This window comes from Phascolarctos cinereus, unplaced genomic scaffold (assembly GCF_003287225.1).
Source record: "Phascolarctos cinereus isolate Bilbo 61053 unplaced genomic scaffold, phaCin_HiC Scaffold_9;HRSCAF=440, whole genome shotgun sequence".
Lineage (NCBI taxonomy): Eukaryota > Metazoa > Chordata > Mammalia > Diprotodontia > Phascolarctidae > Phascolarctos > Phascolarctos cinereus.
In genome coordinates, this window is record NW_027556402.1 from 67,303,706 (window position 1) to 67,327,879 (window position 24,174).

The window sequence follows — 24,174 nt, forward strand, 5'->3', positions numbered from 1 at the left end:
TTCAGAAATTCAATGAGGCTGAGGAAAAGGTAAGATTTATGTAACTCTTACCTCTTCCAGGAGATAATATAATGTCCAGTAGGTACTCCACCTTCAACATTACCAACTGATGGGCACTGAAGACAGAAACATTCACTAGCACTCTCATCAGTCTGTAAGACAACTATCAGCAAGATTCTTTTCAATCACTTTGAAATGGCATTGGCAGACTTTCATAAAAAGTTTTAGTCCAGAACAGTAAGAAAAGTTAGGGACTACTATATACTACAACAGTATACTACAAGAGGCAACTAGATGGCACAGTGGATAGAGTGCTGCACTTGGAGACAAAAAGACCTGCGTTTAAATCCTGCCTCAGATACTTGTTAGCTGTATGACCAAAGGCAAATCACTTAACCTTTTTGAGCTTCAGTTTCCTCATCTGTAAAATGAGGATAACAACTGTACTTACTTCACAGGGCTATTGTGAAGACCAAATAAAATAATATATGTAAAGCACTATGTAAACATTAAAGTATTATACGAATGCTAGCTATTATAATTAGCAGTTAGGTGACAGAGTAGATAGAGTGCCTGGCCTGGAGCCAAGAAGACTTCCTTACTTCAAATCCTGCCTCATGCACGTACTAGCTGTGTGACCCTGAGCAAGACATTTCACTCTGTTTGCCTCAGTTTCCTTATCTGTCAAATGAGCTGGAGAAGGAAATAGCAAACCACTCTAGTATCTCTGCCAAAAAAACCTCAAATGGGGTCACAAAGAGTCAGATATGACTGAAGTGACTGAACAACAACAAAATTATTTATAATAAGTTCCAACTAGATCTATATATAGACATAGACAGACACAGATATACAAAGAAATAGGCATACAAAGTATCATCATAAAATTGGAAAGGAACGGAAAGAGGTTCCTTTTACAACTATGGTAAGGGCAAGAAGTCTTAACAAATAAGAGGTAGAAGTGATAATAAAGACTAAAATTCTGGACAACTTAGATAAATTTTTTGAACAAGAACAAAAATTGTCTAGTGAGGAAAAATCCTTGCACCAAACATCTTTCTGATAATGGTCTGATAACTAAGTTAAATAATGAATTGATATAAATATTTGAGAATGAGAGCCACTGCCCTAAAAATAAGTTGTCAAAAGTTATGAAGAGGCAGTTTCCAAAAGAAGAAAGGCAAGTTATCAATAACTACATAAAAATGTTCCATATCATTAACAACTAGAATACTACAAATCAAACAATTCTGAGTTTTCACCTCATACTCCTAAAAGCGACAAAGATGATGAAAAATGGAAACAGTCAATGCCAGAGGGGATATGGGAAGATGCATATGATGAGATAATGCCGATGAAGTGGTGAAATTGGGCAACAATTCTGGTAAATTATTGGGAACTAAGCAAGAAACATTAATAAACTATTCATAACCTTTAACCCAGAAATCTCACTATAGAGCACAAATACCAAAGACATCAAAGGTCCCATCTATACTACTTCTAAAAATGATCATTATGATAACGATAATAGCCAGCATTTATATATCTCTTTAATGTTTGCAAAATACTTTACAAACATTCTCTCACTTTATCCTCACAAGAAACCTAGGAAGGAGGTGCCATTATTATTTCTATTTTACAGATGAGGAAACTTAGGCAGATAGAAGGTGAGTTGCCCAGGGTCACACAGCAAGTAAGTATCTGCAGTGGTATATGAAGTCAGGTCTTCCTGACTCTGGTCCAGGATCTATCACCGTACCACCTAGTTGCCTACGAGAATATTTATGGCATTACTTGCTCTGGTAACAAAATAAAAATGGAAACAAAGTCAGTTTCCTATCCACTGGGGAAAGACTGAGCAAACTATGGTAAAGACAGATGAATTTAGATGAATTGCAATGATCAAGCCTGGTCCCACAGAACAGAAGATGAAAAAATTCCCTCTATGTAAAGTAATGGGAAACAATGGGAGAATAATGGCCCATACATTGTTTGGAGTGGTGTGTTAGTTGGTTTTAGTTCACTAGCTTTGTTACGTGGGAGATTTGATTTGAAACTGGTGTGAAAAACAAAAAGCATCAGTTTTTTAAAAAAAAGTCATGAGGTATAAGTGCTAAGTCTAAGGGAAAAATTTATTAGCAAATTCTCTTCAGAGGGCAAAAGGGGATTATTAAAAAAGGAAACCAGTTTCAAAGGATATGAACAGGCAGTTTTCAGAAGAAATCAAAGCTATCTATAGACTTGTGAAAAAACGCTCTAAATCACTACTGATTAGAGAAATGCAAATTAACACAACTCTGAGATATCACTTCATCCCTATCAGACAGGCTAGCATGACAGTAAAAGAAAAATTAAAAATCTGGAGGGGAAGCATAAAAAGGACATTAATGCAACCGTTGGTGGAGTAGTGAACTGGTCCAACCATTCTGGAGAACAATTCAGAAGTAAGCCAAAAGAGCTATAAAACTATGCATACCCTTTGACCCAGCAATACTACTACTAGGTCTGTATCAAAGAAAAGAGAAAAGGACTACATATACAAAAATACAGCAGCTCTTTTTGTGGAAAAGAATTGGATGCCCATAAATTGGGAATAGCTGAACAAGGTATGGCATGTTATTGTAATGGAATACTATTGTGCTATAAGAAATGATGAATGGGATGCTTTTCAGAAAAACCTAGGAACACATGTAAACATCAATGCAAATCAAAGACAGTGAAACCAGGAGAACAGTGTATACAATAAGCAATATTATAAGGATTCTCAACTGTGAATGACTTAGTTATTCTGATCAAGACAATGATCCAAGATAATTCTAAAGGATTCATGATGCTACCCATCTCCAGAGAGAACTGACAAACTCTAAATGCAGAATGGAGCACATTTTTTTTTTACTTTATCTTTCTTGGGGGTTTTTTGGTGTATTTTCTTTTGCAACATGGCTAATATGGAAATGTGTTTTGTATGACTCCACAGGTATAATCCATATGTTGGTGTGGTGGGAGGGAAGGAAAGAATTTGGAACTCAGAATTTAAAAAAATGATTATTAAAAAGTTCTTAAAATGTAATTGGGAAACATTTAATGAAATAAAAAAATATATTTGACAAAAAGGGGACTGGTTTGCCTGAATTCTAAATGTGGAAGTGAATACACCAAATCAAATCAGAAAGCTTTTAGTATGTTCAATATTCAAGTATCTAAAAGCCCTACCAACAATTCTAATTTTCACATTCTAAATATCTTAATGTGTTTTAAATAAGGGAACTGGTTTTGCTTATATACTTTAAATACATTTCCTTAGGTTTTTTATTTTGCCGTTCTCAAAAAACACATAATTATATAATTAGAGCAAGGTGCAATTTGGCAATTTACTGATGTTGTGTTAACTGTGAATTTGTTCTAATGAACTTAATTCTAAACTTCTGTAACTTCGCAAAAATTTTTACGTAGAGTTTAATTTTATTTTCAAATGTCTACTCAATATTTAAACTGGACAGAAGTTATTTGAATTCTCACCTTTCTCCACATGCGACTGTAAATGATCCACTGGAGTCATGGAAGAAGCAAGTTGTAACTGACTGGATACAAGGGTGAGAGCCCAAGGTGAGGCACTTAAAATGTCCGTCATCAACAGAAAGGGTATGTCTGCATAGACCCTTTCTAAGTGTTCAAACTGCCACAACAAAGAGAGATCTATCAGGATTTTGGAGAGCAATTTTATTCTTATAAATTTGGTATCCCTAAATCATCTCCAGCAAGCTTTAGGTGCACATACCTTTGTAGAGACAAATTTAACAGCAACATCAAATGGAAAAACAGTTTCAATTGTTACAGTTTCATCCTGGAAGAGAATTTAGAAAGTGTATTCAATTTCCTTTTCCAAATCCTAACAGCAAAAAGTAAAATAAATCTAGTATGAGAATATAATTTAGATTCTATTTTGGATCACTAAACATTCCCATCCTATATAACAGAAGAATCCATAAAGACAATGAAATAATTTTTTTTAAAATTATGGAATATGGAGGGCAGCTAGGTCGCGCAGTGGATAGAGCACCGGCCCTGGATTCAGGAGAACCTGAGTTCTCCAGCCTCAGACACATAACACTCACTAGCTGTTTGACCCTGGGCAAGTCACTTAACCCCACTGCCTAGCCAAAAAAAAAAAATTATGGAATATGGAATAGTGTATGTTATCAGAGATGGTTGCTGTGTCAGGTGGTTTTGCTTAAATGCTTTTCTTTCTTATAATGAAAGGCTGAATGGGGAAGGATATAGAAGAATAGATGATAAGGATAAGAATGAAAGACAGCAATAAATTTTTTCAAAAAAAATCTATGTAATGACAATCTAATGACAAAGCTTATGTTGTGCGGTGCTTTACAGTGGATGAAGCCCTTCCACTTTCACTGGAACTTCACAACCCTAGCAGACAGGGGGGATAGATATTAACGGACTCAAGGTCAGGCAAGTAGCTCAGCGGCAGGCAGAAGCAGAACTCAGATCTTCTGACTTAGTCCCAAGCTTTTCCCTCTACCATATGCTGATTCAAAACATTCAAACAGCTTGATGGATAAAGCTCTAACGACACTTTGGTGTTACAACGCACATGGCAGCTAGGTGGCGCAACAGATGGAGGGTCGGGCCTGGAATCTGGAAGACTAATCTTCTTGAATTCAAATCTGTCCTCAGACACTATTTCTCTGCTGTTTGACCCTAAGCAAGTCACTTAACCCTGCTTACCTCAGTTTCCCCACCTGTAAAATGAGCTGGAAAAGGAGATGGCAAACCACTTTATAGTGCTATCTCTGCCAAGAAAATTCCAAATGGGGTCACAGTCAGACATGACTGAAAAATGACATACATGTTTCAAATAATACTAGAACTACAACATTTCAAAAATGTTTGAAAAAGAGGAGGAGGTGTGGCACCAAGGGGAAAGGGTTGGTTCTGCAGAGAAGGAACGTGGTTCAAATCCTGAAGCTTACACTTACTGCCTGTGGGACTTTAGGCAAGACAATTATCTTCCCTGGCCTCAGTTTCCTCATCTGTAAAATAAAGGGTAGAGGGGAACCTGAACCTGATGGCTTGTCTGGTCCCTGTTCCAATTCAAAACCCATTTTCCTGTGATCCTAGGAAACATAGTAAATGCAGTAGCGTACTTTGACTCCCTAAATAGGAAAAACCACCTCACCATGCCAAGCAGGTAGAAACTAGGTCCCTAACCAGATAACCTCCATAACCAAATGCCCAAGACTCTACACAAGTCCCCAGAGGCTACATGTAACTTGGCACCCTGGGCAATCCTAGAAAACAAACCCACAACCAGATGGTGTTTGGCCCATAAACTGGCCCCCTCCCCTTATCTCCATTAAGGGGTACTGAACCAGCATCATCTATGGTTCTTTATGCAGCAGCCAAAAAGTATAAGGCTTGGGGCAGCTAGATGGCGCGGTGGATAGAACTCTGGCCTTGCAGTCAGGAGGACCTGAGTTCAAATCCGGCCTCAGATATAACACTTACTAGCTGTGTGACCTGGGCAAGTCACTTAACCCCACTGCCTCATAAAAAAAGAAAAAAAAAGTACAAGGCTTTGTGGGTGCTTAATTACTGCTATCAATGAATAAATTTTTATCTCTTGGTCACAGGGCTTTAGGATGATGAATTTCAATTGCATTATTTATACAGAGTATCTTAAAGTCTTTTCTCCTCTAATGCCATTTCTGGTTTTATCCCATAGAGAGCTAGGGATGCAGAGAGACTGAAAAATCACTATGATTTAAGATAGTTCCTTGGTATTTGGCCCCTCTCCTTTCTGTGGCTAAATCACAGCATCTGCTAGAATGCTCCTGAGCTACTTTTTCAATGGGCTAGTCTAAGAAGCCTCTCATTTGGGCCTACTGATGACTAACATCATGTAGCAGCATTTCTATCCTAATATGTAGAGGATTAAACCATAAACCTGGACTCATGAAGACCTGGGTTCAAATTCTGACACAATAATAGCTAATGATAACAGCTAACATTTACCAAGCACTTCATCGTTTTCAAAGTGCTTTACAAATATTTCTCCATTTTATCTCCACAAGAACCCTGGGAGATAGAGGCTATTATTATCCCCATTTTACAGATGAGGAATCTGAGGCAGGTGGAGTGATTAAGTGACCTATACATTTATACAGCTAGTAAGCATCTGAGGCCAAATCCAAAAACAGGTCTTTCCAGACTGGTGTTCTATCTACTGTAACACCCAGTTGCTACTTACAAGTGTATGACCCTGGGTAAGGCACCTAACACTCTGACTGTGAGGTAACCTAAGACTAATCTCGTCAGCTGTGGATGAGCTGTGATTTCTGCTAGTCACTATCAAAGTTACTGATCCCTGATGCACTGTCATAAATGTACCATGAATCTCAGGGCTATCAGGTTTAGGAGCTAAAAAAAAATTCATCACTGCAAAGAAACCTGCTAAGAAGATGCTAAAGCTTCATTCTGTTCCAATAAATTAATCTAGAAGTCAAAAAAGAGAGAGGAAAAAAAGACTTACCTTGTGACATTTACAAACAATTTCTTTTCCTTCAACAGTTGTGTTGATCAAGTAAGAAATATATACAAGAAACATTCTTGAACCCACTGTTCCACATCGAATATATAATGTTTTTTCCAGCTGTAAGAAGGCAGGATAAAAACAATTCACATTTATGTAATGCTAATCTCACAACAACCTTCAGGTAGCCCAATTATTATTATCCCCATTTTATAGAGGACAAAGCTAAGGCCCAGGGGTTAAGTGCCTTGACTAAGATCACAAAACATGTAAATTTTGCAGCCAGGATTTAAACACAGGTCTCTTTATCAATCAATCAATAAACATTTATTTATCTACTATGTACCAAGCACTATGCTAAGCACTGGAGAAACAAAAAGAGGCAAAAGGCTGTCCCAGCCTTCAAAGAACTTATTACAAGACTCTTTCTACTACACTATACTGCCTCTCTAGGGTTTCAGGCTGAGTACCCCTAAACAGAGATATTCTAAATACCTACAGAACTAAATGTTAAAAATGCATTGCTTTTGCCCATTGGATAACATTGCAAAAAAAAGTTTGTTTTTTTTAACTTTGACATTTCTAGTTTTTAGGGCAGCTAGGCAGCACAGTGGATAGAGCACCAAGCCCAGAATCAGGAAGACTCATCTTCCTAAGTTTATATCTGGCTGAGACACTTACTAGCTGTGTGACCCTGGGCAAGTCATGTAACCCTGTTTGCCTCAGTCTCCTCATCTGTAAAATGAGCTGGAGAAGGAAATGGTAAACCATTCCAGTATCTTTGCCAAGAAAACCCAAAATGAGGTCAGAAGAGTCAGACAGGAACGTAAAACAACTGAACAACATTTCTAGTTTAAACATATAACATGATCCAAGAGCCTAAGAGAAAAATATATATTAACCAGCTTAGTCTAATTCAGATCTATCATAAATTCATAGTTTTCTTGCTCTTCTTTTTGATTATATTTTAGAACTCTACATGAACACTAAATTTTCACTAGAAGAAAATGCTTACTAGAAAAGTCTTTTAAATCACAGAATCAATTATTTCATCAGTTCTACTTCCCTAAACTACAGGTATTAGTTCCAACATCTGTTCTCCTGGTCCTCTGCAGAATTTCACTGGATTTGTTCAAATTAGCCACTATGTGGTTTGAAGCCTGAAGCAAATGGCTTTTTCACAGAAGGGATGTGGATTCTATCAATTGGTGCTTTGGTTTCTGTATTCACAAGTTCTGGGGAGGTTTTTTAAAAAATCTGTCGTGTTCTTCTGGAAGACTTATGATCCTTAAATTGCCCATATGTATCCTGTCCTTGAGATCAATGGCTTTTGCTTGTATATTGTATATTCTTTCAGCATTATTGCCTTTTTCTTCTATTCTTCCTGATTGTCCCCCACTGCAATATGCTTGTATTACTGATCTGTTGTTCTCTTTCACTTCTATAGAGAAATTTACTACTGTGGATTTAAGTTTCCTACTTTGCTAATTATTTATGTTGTGCAGGTACTAAGCTCTATTATTGTTTCTCTTTTAACATGTTATTTTATATGCTCCATCTTTCTTTTGAGACATTCTAGAACATTTTCTTGTTTCATGTTCTCTTGTGATTCCACAGGCATGTGCCAGTAGGTATTGGTTCAATTTCTTTTGTTTCGTAATATTGAGAGAAGTTTGTAACTTTTTGATGTTTCAGTAGTCATCCTTCTTCCTAATTTTAGTACAATGTTGATTTATCTAGTTGTGCTCTAGGTTTTTAATTTAACTTTCTTCCTCTTGAAATCTCTGGTTTTAGCTTTGTTAAAAAATACATTCCCCTCTCACTTTGATTCTTCCCCTTTGATGTTGGGCATACATTGTGTGCTGAACTGCAAAACTGCCTAAGCATCCTAACACATTAGGGAACTTACTTTTCACCAGTCTGGTCTCTGCCCCAAGCAGCCACTGGGAGACGGGACTGGCATCAGTTGGATTTTGAGTCCTTTTTGTTCAGGCTTGTTGCACGGCACGCTGGCCCTTGCCCTAGTTCTATCTGTACTTTCTTTCTCTGGGTGAGCTGAATCAGCATTTGCCACTTTTTGCAGTTTGGGGGGAAGGAGGGTTTTTTTTTGTTTTTGGGTTTTTTTAGGCAATCGGGGTTAAGTGACATTCCCAGGGTCACACAGCTAGTATGTGTCAAGTGTTTGGTCTGAAACTGGATTTGAATTCAGGTCCTCCTGACTTCAGGGCCAGTGCTCTAACCACTGTGCCACTTAGCTGCCCCCAAGAAGTAGATATTTTGAGCAGAGTCTTTATAGCCTCAGAACTCCTTAATGTAGGGGCTGCCCCAGGCAGAAGAAAGTCTACTTCTTCTCATGGGCCGGGTAGTTAATGTCTGCTGCCTGTTACAATCGGAGGGGGGACGAGATGAGGGCTGGATTTGCTCGTAGGAGGGAGAATCTATATGTGAATCCCAAAACACAAGCCTATGTGTTGATTTGTGCATTCCTATAAAATATGGAGGCTGCTGCAGGAGAGGTACTGAATGAATACGTTAAGGATCAGCCTTCTCCAGTGCTAATTCATAAGGCTGTTGCTACCTTATTGGGTTTCTTGCTTTCTTGTCTTATGGATTCAACTGCGATTGCTCTATTAGAAGATAAGTCCTTTTTTGGAGGTTTGGTTTTTTTTAGTAAAGACTGAAGAAAATATTTAGTCCTGTAGCTAATTTATTAGTAACATGACCTGGAACTTCCAACATCTGTTCTATACAGATGAGAACTTCAGGACTCTACCAAGAGTTTATTAGAGAAAAAAAAATATAAGAAGCTAAGTCATTTGTAGGTCTCAGGGAATTCTGTTATCATTTCAGTAGTCACTGATGATTTGATATGGTAACAATGATATACAGAAGTACTTTACAAGCATTATTTCACTTGATCTTCATAACAACCCTGAAGAAAGTTCTACGGGTAACATGATCCCCATTTTACTTGATGAGAAAAAAGAGGCAGAGAACAGTTGAGAGGCTAGATAAGAATCGTACTGCTAGCATGGGTCTGAAGCAGAATTTTCATGTGATATCTCCTCAATCCAAATCCGTTGCTTTCATTACACCATGCTTCCTCTCAGGCTAATTAAGCTTTTTCTTTCTTAATCACACTTGGCCAAAACGTTTACCTGCTCCCCTGGCTGCAAATCTCCAACGGGAATATCAGGAAGTAAAGCAGGGTAGGAATCATCACACATTTCTGTTCCGTGAAGAGTCACCTGAGTTTTCTGAGTGAGATTGGCATCTTGTCCTGAAAACATTTAAGTAATGATGTAAAAATAAAAGTAGTCATATTGTCACAATAATGGGGAGACAAAATAACAACGCTTACTATGTAAAGAGTACTAAATCCCATTAACTGTTAATCAAGGACTGTTTATAACCGTGATACTTCAATTCAGCTTTTTCTTTTAAAAAAATATCATTTTGACACATCTAATAGACCCCAAACTTCCCTAATAAAGTACATCCCCCCACAAAGGTCAGTTTATCAACTGCTAAAAGGAAAGAGATGTCCCTTAATACTAACGGTATGCTATTAACATTGACTATTGTATTTAACTAGAATTCTGTTGTCTCTCCATGCTGATTTTATTTAAATTATTGTCTGCATATTCTTTTGGCTCTTTCTTCATTTCATACAAAGTTTATATATGTGTTTCACTGACTTTCTCATATTCATCATTCTTTTATACTTCTTTGCCATAATTTGTAAAGCCATTTCTCAACCACAGTGTACATGTTTTCTTCCCAATATTTTGTTATCGTAATAATACTGCTATGAATATTCTTATACGTGGAGGTTATTATCTTCGCGGGTTAAAAGATACGAATAATTTTGTGGGTTTTCTGACATAATTTTAAAATACCTTCCAGGATAACTGAACCAACTAATAGCTCTACCAGCAGTGAACTGGCTTGCTTGTCTTCCCACAGAGCCTTCAACAGCATCTTTGTAGCCTGATGAACAGAGTAACACTTGGGTTATTTTAATTGTCCCTGACTATTAGTAATTTTGAAATATTTTTCAGTTGATGTTTGACAGTTTACACTTCTTTTATAAACTGTCTATATCCTTTCAACATGCATTTATTGATAAATGATTCAGTCTCACAGAACTGTCAACCCCCTGTAGATTTTGAATATGAAACATTTATCAGATATCTAATGCATTTTTTTCTAATCTATAATCTCTTCTGATTTTATTGCACTGATTTACTTGTTGCAAAAGTTTAATTTTATAAACAGGCTTATTTTGTATTTCGTGATGTTGCCTATCTTGTGTCTTATTATGAATTCTTCTCATGGCTATAGATGTAACTTTCTAGTCTTTGACTTTTTTATGATGTGTTCTAATAATTAGATAGTTTTTCTATTTGCAGCTTATTGTTGTATATGATGTAAGATGCAGAACTAAATCTATTTCTGTACCTCAAAGACATCAAAGAAAAAGGAAAAGGACCTATGCGTACAAAAATAGATACAGCATCTTTTTGTGGTGGAAAAGAACTGGAAAGCAAGGGGATGCCCATCAATTGGGGAATGGCTAAACAAGTTGTGGTATATAATTGTGATGGAATGCCATTGTGCTGTAAGAAATGACAAGCAGGATGCTCTCAGAAAAACCTGGGAAAATTTACATGGACTGATACAAAGTGAAATGAGTAGAACAAGGAGAACGTTGTACACAGTAACAGTAATAATGTGTGATGATCAACTGTGAATGACTCAGCTATTTTGATCAAGGCAATTCCAAAAGGCTTATCATGAAAACTGCTATCCACCTCCAAAAAAAGAACTGATGGAGTCCAAATGCAGATTGAGGCATTTTTTTTCTTTTACTTTATAAATTTTCTTTGGTTTGTATTTTCTTTTGCAACATAGCTAGTGTGGAAATGTTTTCCATGACTGCACATGCGTAATCTATATCAAATTGCTTGCCTTCTTGAGAAGGTGGAAGAGAGGAAGAAGAGAACTTGAAACTCAAAAGTTTAAAAAATGAACATTAACAATCTTTTCTTTACATGTAATTGAGAGAAAAATAAAAATAAACAACATAAGAGAGAATGAAACCAATTTTTCACTAAACTACTTTCCAGTTTTTCTCACAAGTCTTGGTGAATAAAGAGTGCCCTCTCAGTAGCTGGTGGTCTTGAGTATATGGGACAATAGACTGTTCTGAACAATTTGTTTGTTTCTAGGTCTTGCTCATCTGGTCTACCCACTTTTTTTTTTAATCTAGTATCAGATAAGTTTTCATAATTATTTTTCATCATAGTTTGAGATATGGAACTACCATGCCTTCCTCCTTTTTTCCCTTATGTCCTTTTATATCCTATCCCTTTGGCCTTTTCATCCTTCCAAAAGAATTTCATGATTTTGTTCAACTCCAGACAATACCTCTTTATTAGTCTGATTAAGATAGCACTAAATCTGTGGATAAACAATTTTACCATATACAAATAGCATGGCCTAGTCATGAACACTGAATCTCTCGCTGATTGAAAGAGGTTGTTCTTTTATTTCTGTAAAAATTGCTTTGTCATTCTATTTATATAAGTCCCACATATTTCTCTGCAGGATAATTCATACACATTTAAAACATTTTTTAAATTTTCTCTTCCTGGTAGGTACTGCTAGCAATATACAAAAAAATTTATGATTTATGTCAATCCTGCTATTTATTAAAGTTGTACCAATTTTTAGTGATTTCTAGAGCTCTCCAGTTAATGGCACATCACCTACAAATAGAAATTATTTTGCCTCCTCTATGGCAATGCTTACTCTCTTAATTTCCTTTTTTCTGTTCTATTGCTACAACTAGTATTTCTAACACTATGTCAAATAATAGCGGAGACAATATGCATTCTTGCTTTATCCCTAATCTTACTGAGAGAGTTTCTTGTGTATTTCCATTACAAATAATGCCAAAATTTGGTTTTAGATATATATGTTTTTTGTATTGGGGAAAGGGTCTTTATTGATAGGTTCTCCACTGATTTTAACATAAATGAGTCTTATACTTCATGTCACTGGGTTTTTCTGTGTCTTTGGATATAATTATATGTTGATTACTTTTGTTATTAATGTTTATCATTTTCATAATGCTGAACCATCCCTGCATTTCTACTATAAATCCAAACTGGACACTGTACAATTTTAAAAATTCCTACAGACTCCATTAATACATTTTTTTCCAGTAATATTCAATTCAATTTAATTCAGTGAACGTTTATTTAATGTCTACTATGTGCAAGGCATTATACTAGGTACTAGGGAAACAAAGACAAAAGACAGTTTTCTATATTCTTCTCTCTCCTTAGTTAAGACATCAGTACTATTTTGTCTCAGGAATTTAAATAAGATGCTTTCTTTCTCTATTTTTGCCACTTATACAGTACGACTTATCTGTCATTTAAATATTTACAGAATTCATTTATAAATTTGATATTTATAAGAACAATGGCTTAATGTTTTTCCACTCTGGGAATTTGTTTAGACTTGTTCCACTTCTGAGATTATATTCTTTAGATTAGTTATTTCCTATTTTATTAATTTAGGTTTTTATATTTTTACATTTATAAATTTATTTTTATATTAATTTTATATAAATTATTTACATTAATTTATACATAATGTAATATATAACAGTATATATTATATATACTGTAAACTAATTTATATTAATTTTGTATAAATTTATATTTATAAATCTATATCCATTCATTTTTCAGGTTGAAAATAATCACCACTCTTACTTTTTTAGATTTGGGTAAGCCATTATACATCTTACTCATATCCGTCATTTTAATTCTGAATCAAACTATGTTTTAAGTATGTTGCTACTAGGTTTTGCTTTTTAATGTGTTCTAATATCATCTTCCATTTAATGGACAAGTTTATTTCACTAACATTTATAGCTAGGATTATTGAGATTTGACGGAGAGAAAAAACAGACAATATTTCTTTAGTTAAAAAAATTAAAATTGCTGAGTATGTGAAGTTTAGATTGATTAGAAAAATTGATCCCACACTTTCCTTTCTCAGGCCCATTCCTCTTCATCCTTCCTCTTTGATAACTGCTTGTTTTGCATGATGCAAGGCAATATTCTTCTTAACCTGCTCTCACACTCAGATACTACTCTCCCCTTTTCCTATTCTAGCCTATTTCTCTGACCACTATTATTTTACTTCTATTGATATAATCCTTTTTATACCTTACCTCACCTGTCCCACATAACACTACGGTTCATTAGAGGCCTCTTTTTTCCTAACTCCATCTTTCACTCATCATATTCCAATTTCAAGAAGTCTCTTCCTCTCTCTCCTCTTTCTTCTCTACCTTCCTAAAAATGGTTTTTATTTTGGATTCTCAGTTTCACAAGTGTGTCACGAAGAAAACATGTGGCATTATTTTTTCCTTCCTCTGAAAATAATCTTATTACTTGCCAGTGAGATATCCCTGATAATAAAACATGAAGAGAAAAAAATTTTTTCTGTAAAGCTAATATATTTTTAAAAGTCTGACATCACCTGCATTATCCCATACCCACAGTCCCCCACTTCTACAAAAGAGCAGATGTCTTTCATATCTCTTGTTCAGAGTCAAACAGTATTTGACTTTCAGCTGTTTTGTTGCTGCCACTGTTCTTTCCATTTACATTGTTGTAGTCACTGTGTGTATCTGTTTATTTATTTTTAGGTTCTCCTTATTTCACTTTGCATTAGTTCATATAAATCTTTCCATGTATCTGTATTCATCTTGTTCACTGATTCTTATAGCATGGTAATATTCCGTTACATTTATGTACCATTTTTTTATTCCCTAATCAGTGGGCATCTACTCTGTTTCCAGTTTTTGTCACCACAAAAAGTCCTGCTATCACCATTTCGAAGTATATGATGATGTTCTTGTCACTGACTTTTTGGGGGGTATATGCCTAGAAGTATAATCTCTGGCTCAAAGAATATGGACATTTTAGTTACTTTTTTTTGGCTTAATTTCAGATTGCTTTCCAGAATGACTGTGCTAATTCACAGTTCTATCAACAATGCACTAGTGTGCCTGTCTTTTCACCACCCCTCCAACTCTGATTATTCTCATATTTTGTCATCTTTGCCAATTTGCTAGTAGTAAGACTAGCTAGAAGTGAAACTTCAGGGTTGTTTTGATTTGCATTTCTATTATTAGTATTATTATTATTGTTATTTTAGAGCATTCCTTCACATAGCTGCCTATAGTTTGCAGTTCTTTCAGAAATGACTGTTTACACCTTTGACCACTTATCCATTGAGGAATGGCTTTTGGTTTTATAACATGTATGTGTATCATGGTTGTCAAGTTTTTACCAGAGATATTCGATGAAAAGATTTATTTTCCCATGGGGGGTGTGTGTGTGTGTGCGTGTGTGTGTGTGTGTGTTTTGGGAACCCAGGTCCAGAGTTTCTCTGGATTCAATTTATTCTTAGACATAATGAGACAACCAAGAGCTAACAATACGTGAACAGTGAATTATTACCTAGCTCTTTTGAGCTACACAAATTTGTGTATTTTTTATTTCTTATTATTTCTTATTTATCTCTTCTTGTTATTTCTTAAGTTTATTTTGTACACTACATTTATAGTTCAAAGACTGAGCAGTCCTAGCTTTTTCTTTTCTTTCCTTTGCTTTCAGAGATTGTATCTAGGCTGGAAGTACAGCAACCACTCATTGGTCTGATTCCAATAATGATCAGCACTGAAGCCTTATCCTGTTTTGTTTTTCCAATCTGCCTGTAATAATTGTGATACTGTTTGATGTTGCAGTATAAGTTACAGGACTCTAATGTGGAGCTACTTTAGGCTATGTGGCCCTAATGAACACTGTCCTGACTGGACGAGGCTCACGGTTAAATCCAGAGATTATGTGCCAATACCCATCTCTAAGATCTCCAGTTATGGACTTGGACCCTCAACTATTTTTTGATTCCAATTAGGAAACTTCCCCATCTAAGTCTGGTATCAGTAAGTGACTCAGAGTGTTTCCCCGCCACTCCTGGGTTTGATTACCCTCCCATATTTGGGATTAGTTAGCTGTCACATTAATTACCTGTTCTTAACCAAGCCCATTATTAAGGTATAAAACTTCCCTACCCAAACCCCGCTGTGAGCAGGTGACTTCTCCCATCGAGATTTTGCCACTGTACATATCTCCCTCATTTGAGTGACTCTGGTCCCATGTGACCAAATCCATCTGTTGCCATATAGAGTGTGTGTGTATGTGTGTATGCGCGTGCTGTTGTTTTTGCCTGCTTGCTGCACTGCATACTAATAAAGCTCATGCTTGCACTACCTTCCCAAGTATCAATTTCCTGTAAATCCTTGAACTCAGGTCTTTGCTCTAATTCAAGTCATGAAGCCAAACAGAGCAGTGCCTCTTTGGTCAGCCTGGTGGTCTGTTACTCTCATGTTGTATAGTAGTAGTAGATAGATTTCATGTGGACATCAAACTGGCCCATCTTGCTAGAGCTCAGAACTCCTGAGCTCAAGTGCACCACCAGTTTCATATTCCCCAGCAGCAAGGATTGCAGGTAAGCATCATCATGCCCAACCCAACTACAGCTTTTTCAACAGAAATGCTTATAAGTCAACTATTTCAAAAGCCTATTTCCTACTTCCTGGAAGATCATGTTCAACTTTGCAGTACTAAATATTCCTCTGAGGGAAATGGTTTGCCTTTACTTTTCCATAAAGCACATTCTAATCTTCTTTTCCTTTCCTATTGTACTGAGTAGTTCTCAATGATTCTAAAAAGTTCTTTAGTTTTTTATCAGTTTCTTCATGGTTCCATACAATACTTCCTCTTTGACCTGACCACTCTATAGCTAGGCAACCACATGTCTGGCTAAGACAAATCTAGGGTTCCTCTCTGGTGGCATGCTATGGTCTTTATCAATTTACACTTACCCCTTGAGTTCTAGTACTTCAGGACAATTTTCTTTTAGGAAGTCCTGAAATGTGGTAGTTAGGCGTTTTGTTTCTTTGGGATTGGGTGTAGAGGAGAGGGACAAAAAGACCAATGATTACTGGACTCTCTCTTTGAGCTCTATTTTCCAGATACATTTTTTAAAATTGTAGAGACCTTCCAATTTTTCAGCCTTTGGATTTTGATCTAATATCTCTTTAATCATTCCTTTTTTAAATTTCTGTTTCCTCTATGTCCCTTTTCAGATAGAGAAGAGGAAAAGTATACCTGGTTTCAAGCCAGCAGTAAGCTTCACATCTCTGATTGGGGTCTTCTCTTGTGACTGAATGGTGACAGTCAAACAATACATCTCATTAGTCAGGGCAGGGGGCTCGTGTCGGAGATGAACAGAAATGTTTGGGACTCTGGAAATGATCCTTTGGAAAAAAATACATATTATCTCAAACACAGATAGATAATTGATTTTTTAGAACAAGTTTTCTTAAAATAAAACAAAACCATCACATCTTAATTCTGACTAGCAAAGAAGACTTACATGGTGTTTGCTTGAATTATTATGCTGTCCCAGTGAACTTCATTATCTGGTAACTTGGGTCGTCTTTTGAAAGAACGTGCAGCCTGTAATGCTTCTTGGGAGGAAGCAGCATCTCCTCCGCCTCCCTGCCAACTTAGAATCACACATCTTCCAATTTCACTGCCCAGGATTAGATCCACTGAGGAAATCTAAAACAAAGAATTGTCTGAAAAGATCCATTTCACACATTTGACAACCTCAACCCCAGTCACAGCTATGGTCTGTTTTGACGGCTGTACTGCCCTTACCCTTTAAACTCACATATCTGACTTCCAGTATTTACAACAAATACCATGAAATTCTTTACTGATTAAAAGAGAGAGATTCAAATTCACAGTGTGTATATGAGGTGGGGGAAGCAAACCCAGCATTTCACAGAAGTAATAGTATCCTGATTTCTAAAAAATGCTACTTAACTTCAGCTAAAAAGTGTAAGTTTTATTATTAAAATAATAAGAACAAAGCTAAAAATAAAAGTAGTAATTGTTATTTTGGTGGAACTGTCTACTCAAAAAGTAAAAAAAAAAAATCAAACATTTGGGATAAATGTAGCCAATCATTCTGGATCTTAGAACTAAGAAACTTAAAATTTCAAATCCAAAATGAGAAAGCCATCTTATTTTTGTTGTTATTATAAACATTTGCCTGCATATCCTCTTCTACAAAAGCCCTATTCTGAAACCTTGCCATAAGCTCTTGATGACTAATGCCAAGGGACAGTAAGTTCTGGCAGGTCCTACACCAAGCTGTAGAGGCATTTGAGATCAGGCCCAGTAACAGTCTGGATGGCCCTTGTCTGAGGGCATTCCAGGTGTGGGACAAATCACCACCAGACTGGCTGTAAGGTAATGAATTTGTATACCAAAGAAATCCCTGAAGATCTTTCATTAAGTCCCTGAAGACCTTTCACTAAGTCATGGAGGAGAAGTGATAAATGTCAATGAGGGAGTACCTAAACCAGTGAAAACATAGGTGGAAATATTTAAGTATGCTAACTGGCCAAACTACACTATGATTCTGTAATACAGATGGCTCCAGAGACAGGATTATCTGATTATTCCTCTTCAATCAACACAGATAAAACTTTAAGAAGCAAATGACTGAAAAGGATAAGACATCTTGATTATTCTAGATTAAATTACCTATTACTCAAACACAACTTAATTTTACCTTTTTTTATGATATGCAATATGCAAAGGAATGTTCATACATGAAAGATATAGAATTATCAGTCCATTTAATCATGACATACCCTTATCTAAGCATTTTCAAATTCAGTAACTAACCTCAATCTTCTTTCCCACATCTTCAGTTTTTGCAACAAATTTAAAGGTAAACTTTCTTGTTTTACCAGGAACTAGACACATGGTTCCTTGGGTTGAATTTTCCAAAATATCACCCATTTGCTGTGTATCTTCTATCACACAGAACTGGTTATATTCCTGTATAAGGGATTGTAAATTTCAATCTCAAATCATGTAGTTCAATTTAGAACAATATAAGTGTCTTCCATCTAATGATATCAATGTACCTTAAAAACATTGTAAAATGTTAAATACTGACATTTATAGATTAATAAATCATAGAGGAAATTAAAGATATCCTGCCCAATTGAGTCACTGACATTTAAAAAGAGACCAAAAAAAAGAACCTGACCACAGAAATTAATTATATTTATCAAAAGACAAACAGAAGAGGACAACAATGTAAAAATGCCTACATTCAAAGTCTCAAAGAAAAATAAGAATTGATGTCAAGCCCAAAAAGAATTCTTAGGAGAGCTCAGAAAGAACTTTAAAAATCAAATAAGAGAGATAGAAGAAAAATTGGGGAAAAGAAATGAGAAAAAAGACTCAGCAGCTTGATAAAGGAAGCACAAAAAATGAAAATATTCATACAAAAATTTACTGAAGAAAATAACTTAAAAAGCAAAATTAGCCAAATGAAAAAGGAGATAAAGAAGCTAACCAAAGAAAATAACTCCTTAAAAATTAGAATTGGACAAGTGGAAGCTAATGACTTCTTGAGACATCAAGAATCAATCAAACAAAATTTTAAAAATAAAAAAAAAACTGAAGAAAATGTAAATATCTCATTGGAAAACAAGTGATCTGGAAAACAGATCCAGGAGAGACAATTTAAGAATCAGTGGACTACCTGAAAGTCACAATCAAAAAAAAAGACCTGAACATCATATTTCAAGAAATTATCAAAGAAAACTGCCCTGATAGCCTAGAACCAGAGGGTAAAATAAGACACTGAAAGAATCTACTGATCACTTCCTATCTACAAATACTCCAGTGTCTGAGTTGAAATGTGATGTTTCTACTGTCACTGGTGAGAGAAACAAATGGAACCAGAGATTTAGAGCTGGAAGGGACTGTAGAGGTCATCCAGGTTTATCCTATAATGGTTCCATTTTGCATCTAATTGTCCTGTCGGTTTCATCTCTAAACACTCATGAAATAAGAGGACTTAGCTGGGTATCATGCCAAGGTTTTTTGAGGCTTGTTTTCATTCCCACTGCTGCTTGCTATTTTGTGGAAACAGAATTTTCATAATCTTCCGCATGCTCCTTTGCAGTGATTTACAAATGAGTTGGTATTGTAATCTGGCACTGCCTTTGGCTATCATCTCTCTTCACCTGGCAAGGATGTCAAACACTTGTGGGTTAAGGTGATTTCTAGACAATTCTTTGGCTTTCTGGCTGTTGTAAAAGCTTTATATAGATTAAACTTCTACAATTTCTTCTTACTACAGGAAATACTAACAATCAAGGTTAACATTTTTTACATTTTTATATTCCCCATTTTTTTTTAGCATCAGTTCATTTTCCCTGGAATATGTTCCCTCTCCCAGTGTACCCAAACCCCATCCGTCTTTCAAAGCCTACCTCAATGGGAATTAGTACAGTGTAATAAAAAGAATGCTCATGCTGGTAGTCAAAATACCAAGTTCTAATTATGGCTTGAATATTTATTAGCTATATGACCACAGACAAATTATTGAACGTCTAAGACAATCAGTCTCAAGTGCATGATCAGAATAATTATACTATCTCTCTGAAAGGATTATTGTGAGGAAAAGGCTTTGCCAATCTTAAAGCATGACTTTAACATGAGTTAATATTCTTATTCCTACCTGCATTGACCTTTGTAAGGCATGTAACTTCTCTGGGCCTCAGTTTCTTTAACTGTAAATGAGGGGGTCAGAAAAGATGGCCCCTAAGCTCCTTTCCAGATCTAAAAATGATTCTATCCACAATGTAGCACTTAATAACCAATATTACTCACTAATATTTCACTCATGTTTGTCTTGGTCTCTGCAATCTGATTAAGAAGATAAAACATTTATACTTTTATATATTCTGCAAAGCCTTGTATATGACCAAGTACACTGGAGGTACTCAATGAATACTTGATTAAAAGTATCAGGCAAGAAGCAGCTAGGTGGCTCAATGGATAGAGCTCCTGCCTTGGAGACAGGAGGACCTGAGTTCAAATCTGCTCCCAGACACTTGACACTTATTAGCTGTGTGACTCTGAGCAAGTCACTTAATCCTGACTGCCTCACCAAAAGTATCAGGCAAGTTTTAGGAAATAAAGCATTTGCTGATTTAAGTAAATGAGCTATAATTTACATTTTGAATAATTTTAAACCACAGAATTTTAGCATATGCTCAAAAAGTTTAGGCTTCAAAGATGTTAAGATATATAAATTAGTTTGTTCTGAGTATTTATTTTAAATATATTGGAATTAGTAATTAAAAAAAGAAAACAGCTTTCTAACAACCCTATCCTTACAATAATGTGTGCCATATAAAATACTTAGCTTTCAGAAATGTGGCACAAGAATAAAAGCTACAATCAAGATAGTGTTTTTCCTTATAGCAAATCAACATTTTGTTGTAAAGGCAGTTAAACTGCTTGTAAACAAGATTTGCTACATGAATTCATTTTAAGGTTGATCACACAGAAATTCTTTTGTCATTACAAATTCATCAACAACTAAAATATATTAAATTTACTAGTTTAAAGCAATCCTCATTAAAATAAGACACTTCCCCTTCCACCAACTGAATAAACAAATCAAAAACATATTACCTGATTATTAAAGCTAACACAGAGCTTGGAAAACCTGATGGGATGTGGACAATCAGCTTTTAGGTAAATATCAAACTGAACAGGCACATCCACATGAAAGCTTGGGGCTAGAAATTTGGCTTTGCACTGTACTAGAAATAATAAAAAAAAAAAAAAGAGAAGTCACATACTGCCAGACACTAGTCCTACGTTCATTTTTTTCTTCAAAACTTATTCTTCAGAAAGGATGCATTTATAGTAGACATTTTTATTGCACTTAAATCATTCCAATCTCAATAGATACAACTGCAGTTCAGAGACACAGAAGTAAAAACAGAACTTTTTAAAAATGAAGACCCAGTGCTGTATTTCATTTTAAATGAAAAAAGAGAATTTTTTTACAGGATTGGACAAAATAACAAAACTCATTTGGAAGTAAAAAAAGGTCAAGATTGTCAAGAAATATAGTGAAAAGAAGTAGTTAGGAGAGGGCTTAATGTTGCCAGATCTTAAACTACACTACAATAAGCAATCATTATAAAAGTTAGCAATGTAGAAACAAACATACACAGCAGGTTAGCATTTAATAAGTAAACTCAAGAATGCAAACTACCTGGAAAAGGAATTTCTGTTGTACAAGAAGTAGATAATTTGTAAGGTCCCTTACTAAATCTATCAAAGTTGATCATAGCATATTATGTATAATGTTCTCCTGATTCTACTCACTTCACTCAGCATCAGTTCATGTAACTCTTTCCAGGTTTTTCTGAAATCTGCCTGTGAATCATTTCTTATAGCACAATAGTATCTCATTACATTCATACACCACAATTTGTTCAACCATTCTCCAACTGATGGGCATCCCCTCAATTTCCAATTCTTTGCCACTACAAAAAGAACTGCTATAAATATTGTCGTACGGGTAGGTCCTTTCGCCTTTTTAATGATCTCTTTGGGATACACACGTAGTAGTGGTATTTCACTCTATCATTTTTAAGAGTGTCATAGGAAAAAAGTCAATAGGGAAATAAGGGAAATATAGAACAGCTGATTATGAAATATATCACTTTGAAAATTCTTCCTCTGACTGTATACGTACCCTTTTTTTCCTGAATATAATAATTTTACAGGAGTCATTTCTATGAATACAATCATTCATTACTTACCAAATGGCACAAAATCCTGGACACCTATTGTGAAAATATTGCTGCCTGCTAAGGAAACACGATCAGCCCATAGTTTTTGGGCGGTTTTCACAGCTGACATATCACAATCAGGTTCTGGATCAGGATTTTCATTCTGTACCAATACAAAGTTACACAATTAATTCGCTTTATATCAAAGGAAGAAAACTGAAAAAAGAGAGATTTCCAATTTATCAATCATTAAGTATTTATTAAACACTGACTATCTGTCAGGAATTGTGCAAGATGCCTGGGTAACAATAACAACAACAAAACATCCCTGTCTCTAGAATCTTACACATGATCAATAGAGATAATGTGTACATATATGTGTATATAAAATAAACACACGGTAGTTTGGGAATAAGGCCATTAGCAACTGGAAGAGATCAGGAAAAGTTTTGTGCAGAAGGTGGTGCCTGAGCTAAGTCTCAAAGGAAATGAGAGATTCTATTAAAGGTGTAGATCATCTTTTAAGGTGGGATATGAAGGGCTTCTGAAAGTAAGAGGGGGCCAGTTTGGACAGAGTGATTGAAGAGGCTGGGGTCAGGTTATGAAATATGTAAAAGTCAGGAAGAGCTTAATGTTGATCTCAGAGGTAATAGGGACAAGAGTTGACTGAGTAGGAGACTGACAAGTGCAGAATGTTTAAGGAAAATCCCTTTGGCGGCTAGATGGAGGATGGATTAAACTGAGGAGAGATAAGATAGAGAGAACAATTAGGAAGCCACTGCAATACTCTAAGCAAGAGGTGATGAGAGCCTGCACTTAGGAGGTAGCTGTGGTTAGTGAGAAGGGGATGGATGTGAGGGAAATTGTGGAGACAAGCAGAAACAACAGCATTTGGCAACTGACTGGATATATAAGTGAAAGAAAGTGCAAAGTCAAGGATGACATTAAGATTGTAAATCCGAGAGACCGGAAAGATAGTTTTAACCTCAAAAGAAATAGGGAAGTTTAGTAGAAAGGTAGCTTTGGGGAGAAAGAAAATGAGATCTTACCATTAAAACATTCATGAGGTTCTTTTCTATTCGAGATTTCTGGTCATCTTTTAGGGTAGAAGCTAATAAGAAAGAGGATTGAAAAAAAGGCATACAAGTGATTAAAGTTTTCTATTTTTTTTTTAAAGGAACATACACATGGTACAGTGAATACAGCACTGGACTTAAGAGTGAATAAAACTAGGGTTCAGATCTCACCTTTGATATACACTTGCTCTAAAACTCTGGGCAAGTGACTTAATCTTTCTAAGCCCTATGTAACACTAAAAAATATTAAGTTAGAGATGAATTCTCACATTCAACAAATCACAGACGCCTGAACTGCCATAAAGAAAAATGAAAAAATCCCTTCAAGGGCAGAGTCAAAGCATGATGCCAAAAATGAGGCTTCAAGATGGCTCAGTACAATAGTGAACTTGGATCCTCTATTTTGCCCACAAGCATGTCAATCCTCATTGTGAAAAATCACTTTCTGATGTGTGTGTGTGTGTGTGTGTGTGTGTGTGTGTGTATGCTTTCTGATATATGTATGTATGTATGTATCTATCTATCTATCTATAGATATATATAGATACATATATATATATAGAGAGAGAGAGATTATATATAGATAGAGATATATAAAAAAACCACAACATTTTTATGTGCAATATCCAAACTCTGATTTGGGACTCCCTCAGAAATGCTGCTATCTGCCCTGCTGATGCTACCCTACACCAAACCTGGGGAAGCCATCCTGTGCACTTAACCTCCCTCCAGAGACGCTACCCCACCTCCCCGGGGCAGCT

At 35.7% G+C, this 24,174-nt stretch overlaps 1 protein-coding gene across 6 annotated transcripts in view; it reads right to left on the reverse strand.

Moving 5' to 3' along the window:
* Nucleotides 1-24,174, reverse strand: part of TRAPPC11 (trafficking protein particle complex subunit 11) — an 89,195-nt gene that overhangs the window by 34,612 nt on the left and 30,409 nt on the right. For all 6 annotated transcript variants that reach the window (XM_021007598.1, XM_021007597.2, XM_021007599.2 and 3 more), the window contains 11 exons: nt 23,387-23,448; nt 22,368-22,500; nt 21,223-21,353; nt 18,406-18,561; nt 17,081-17,268; nt 16,813-16,961; nt 9,709-9,830; nt 6,551-6,670; nt 3,779-3,844; nt 3,520-3,676; nt 52-163 (listed from right to left, as the gene is read on the reverse strand). In XM_021007598.1, the coding sequence (XP_020863257.1) occupies nt 52-163; nt 3,520-3,676; nt 3,779-3,844; nt 6,551-6,670; nt 9,709-9,830; nt 16,813-16,961; nt 17,081-17,268; nt 18,406-18,561; nt 21,223-21,353; nt 22,368-22,500; nt 23,387-23,448 (1,396 nt within the window). The remainder of the gene's footprint in view (nt 1-51; nt 164-3,519; nt 3,677-3,778; nt 3,845-6,550; nt 6,671-9,708; nt 9,831-16,812; nt 16,962-17,080; nt 17,269-18,405; nt 18,562-21,222; nt 21,354-22,367; nt 22,501-23,386; nt 23,449-24,174) is intronic.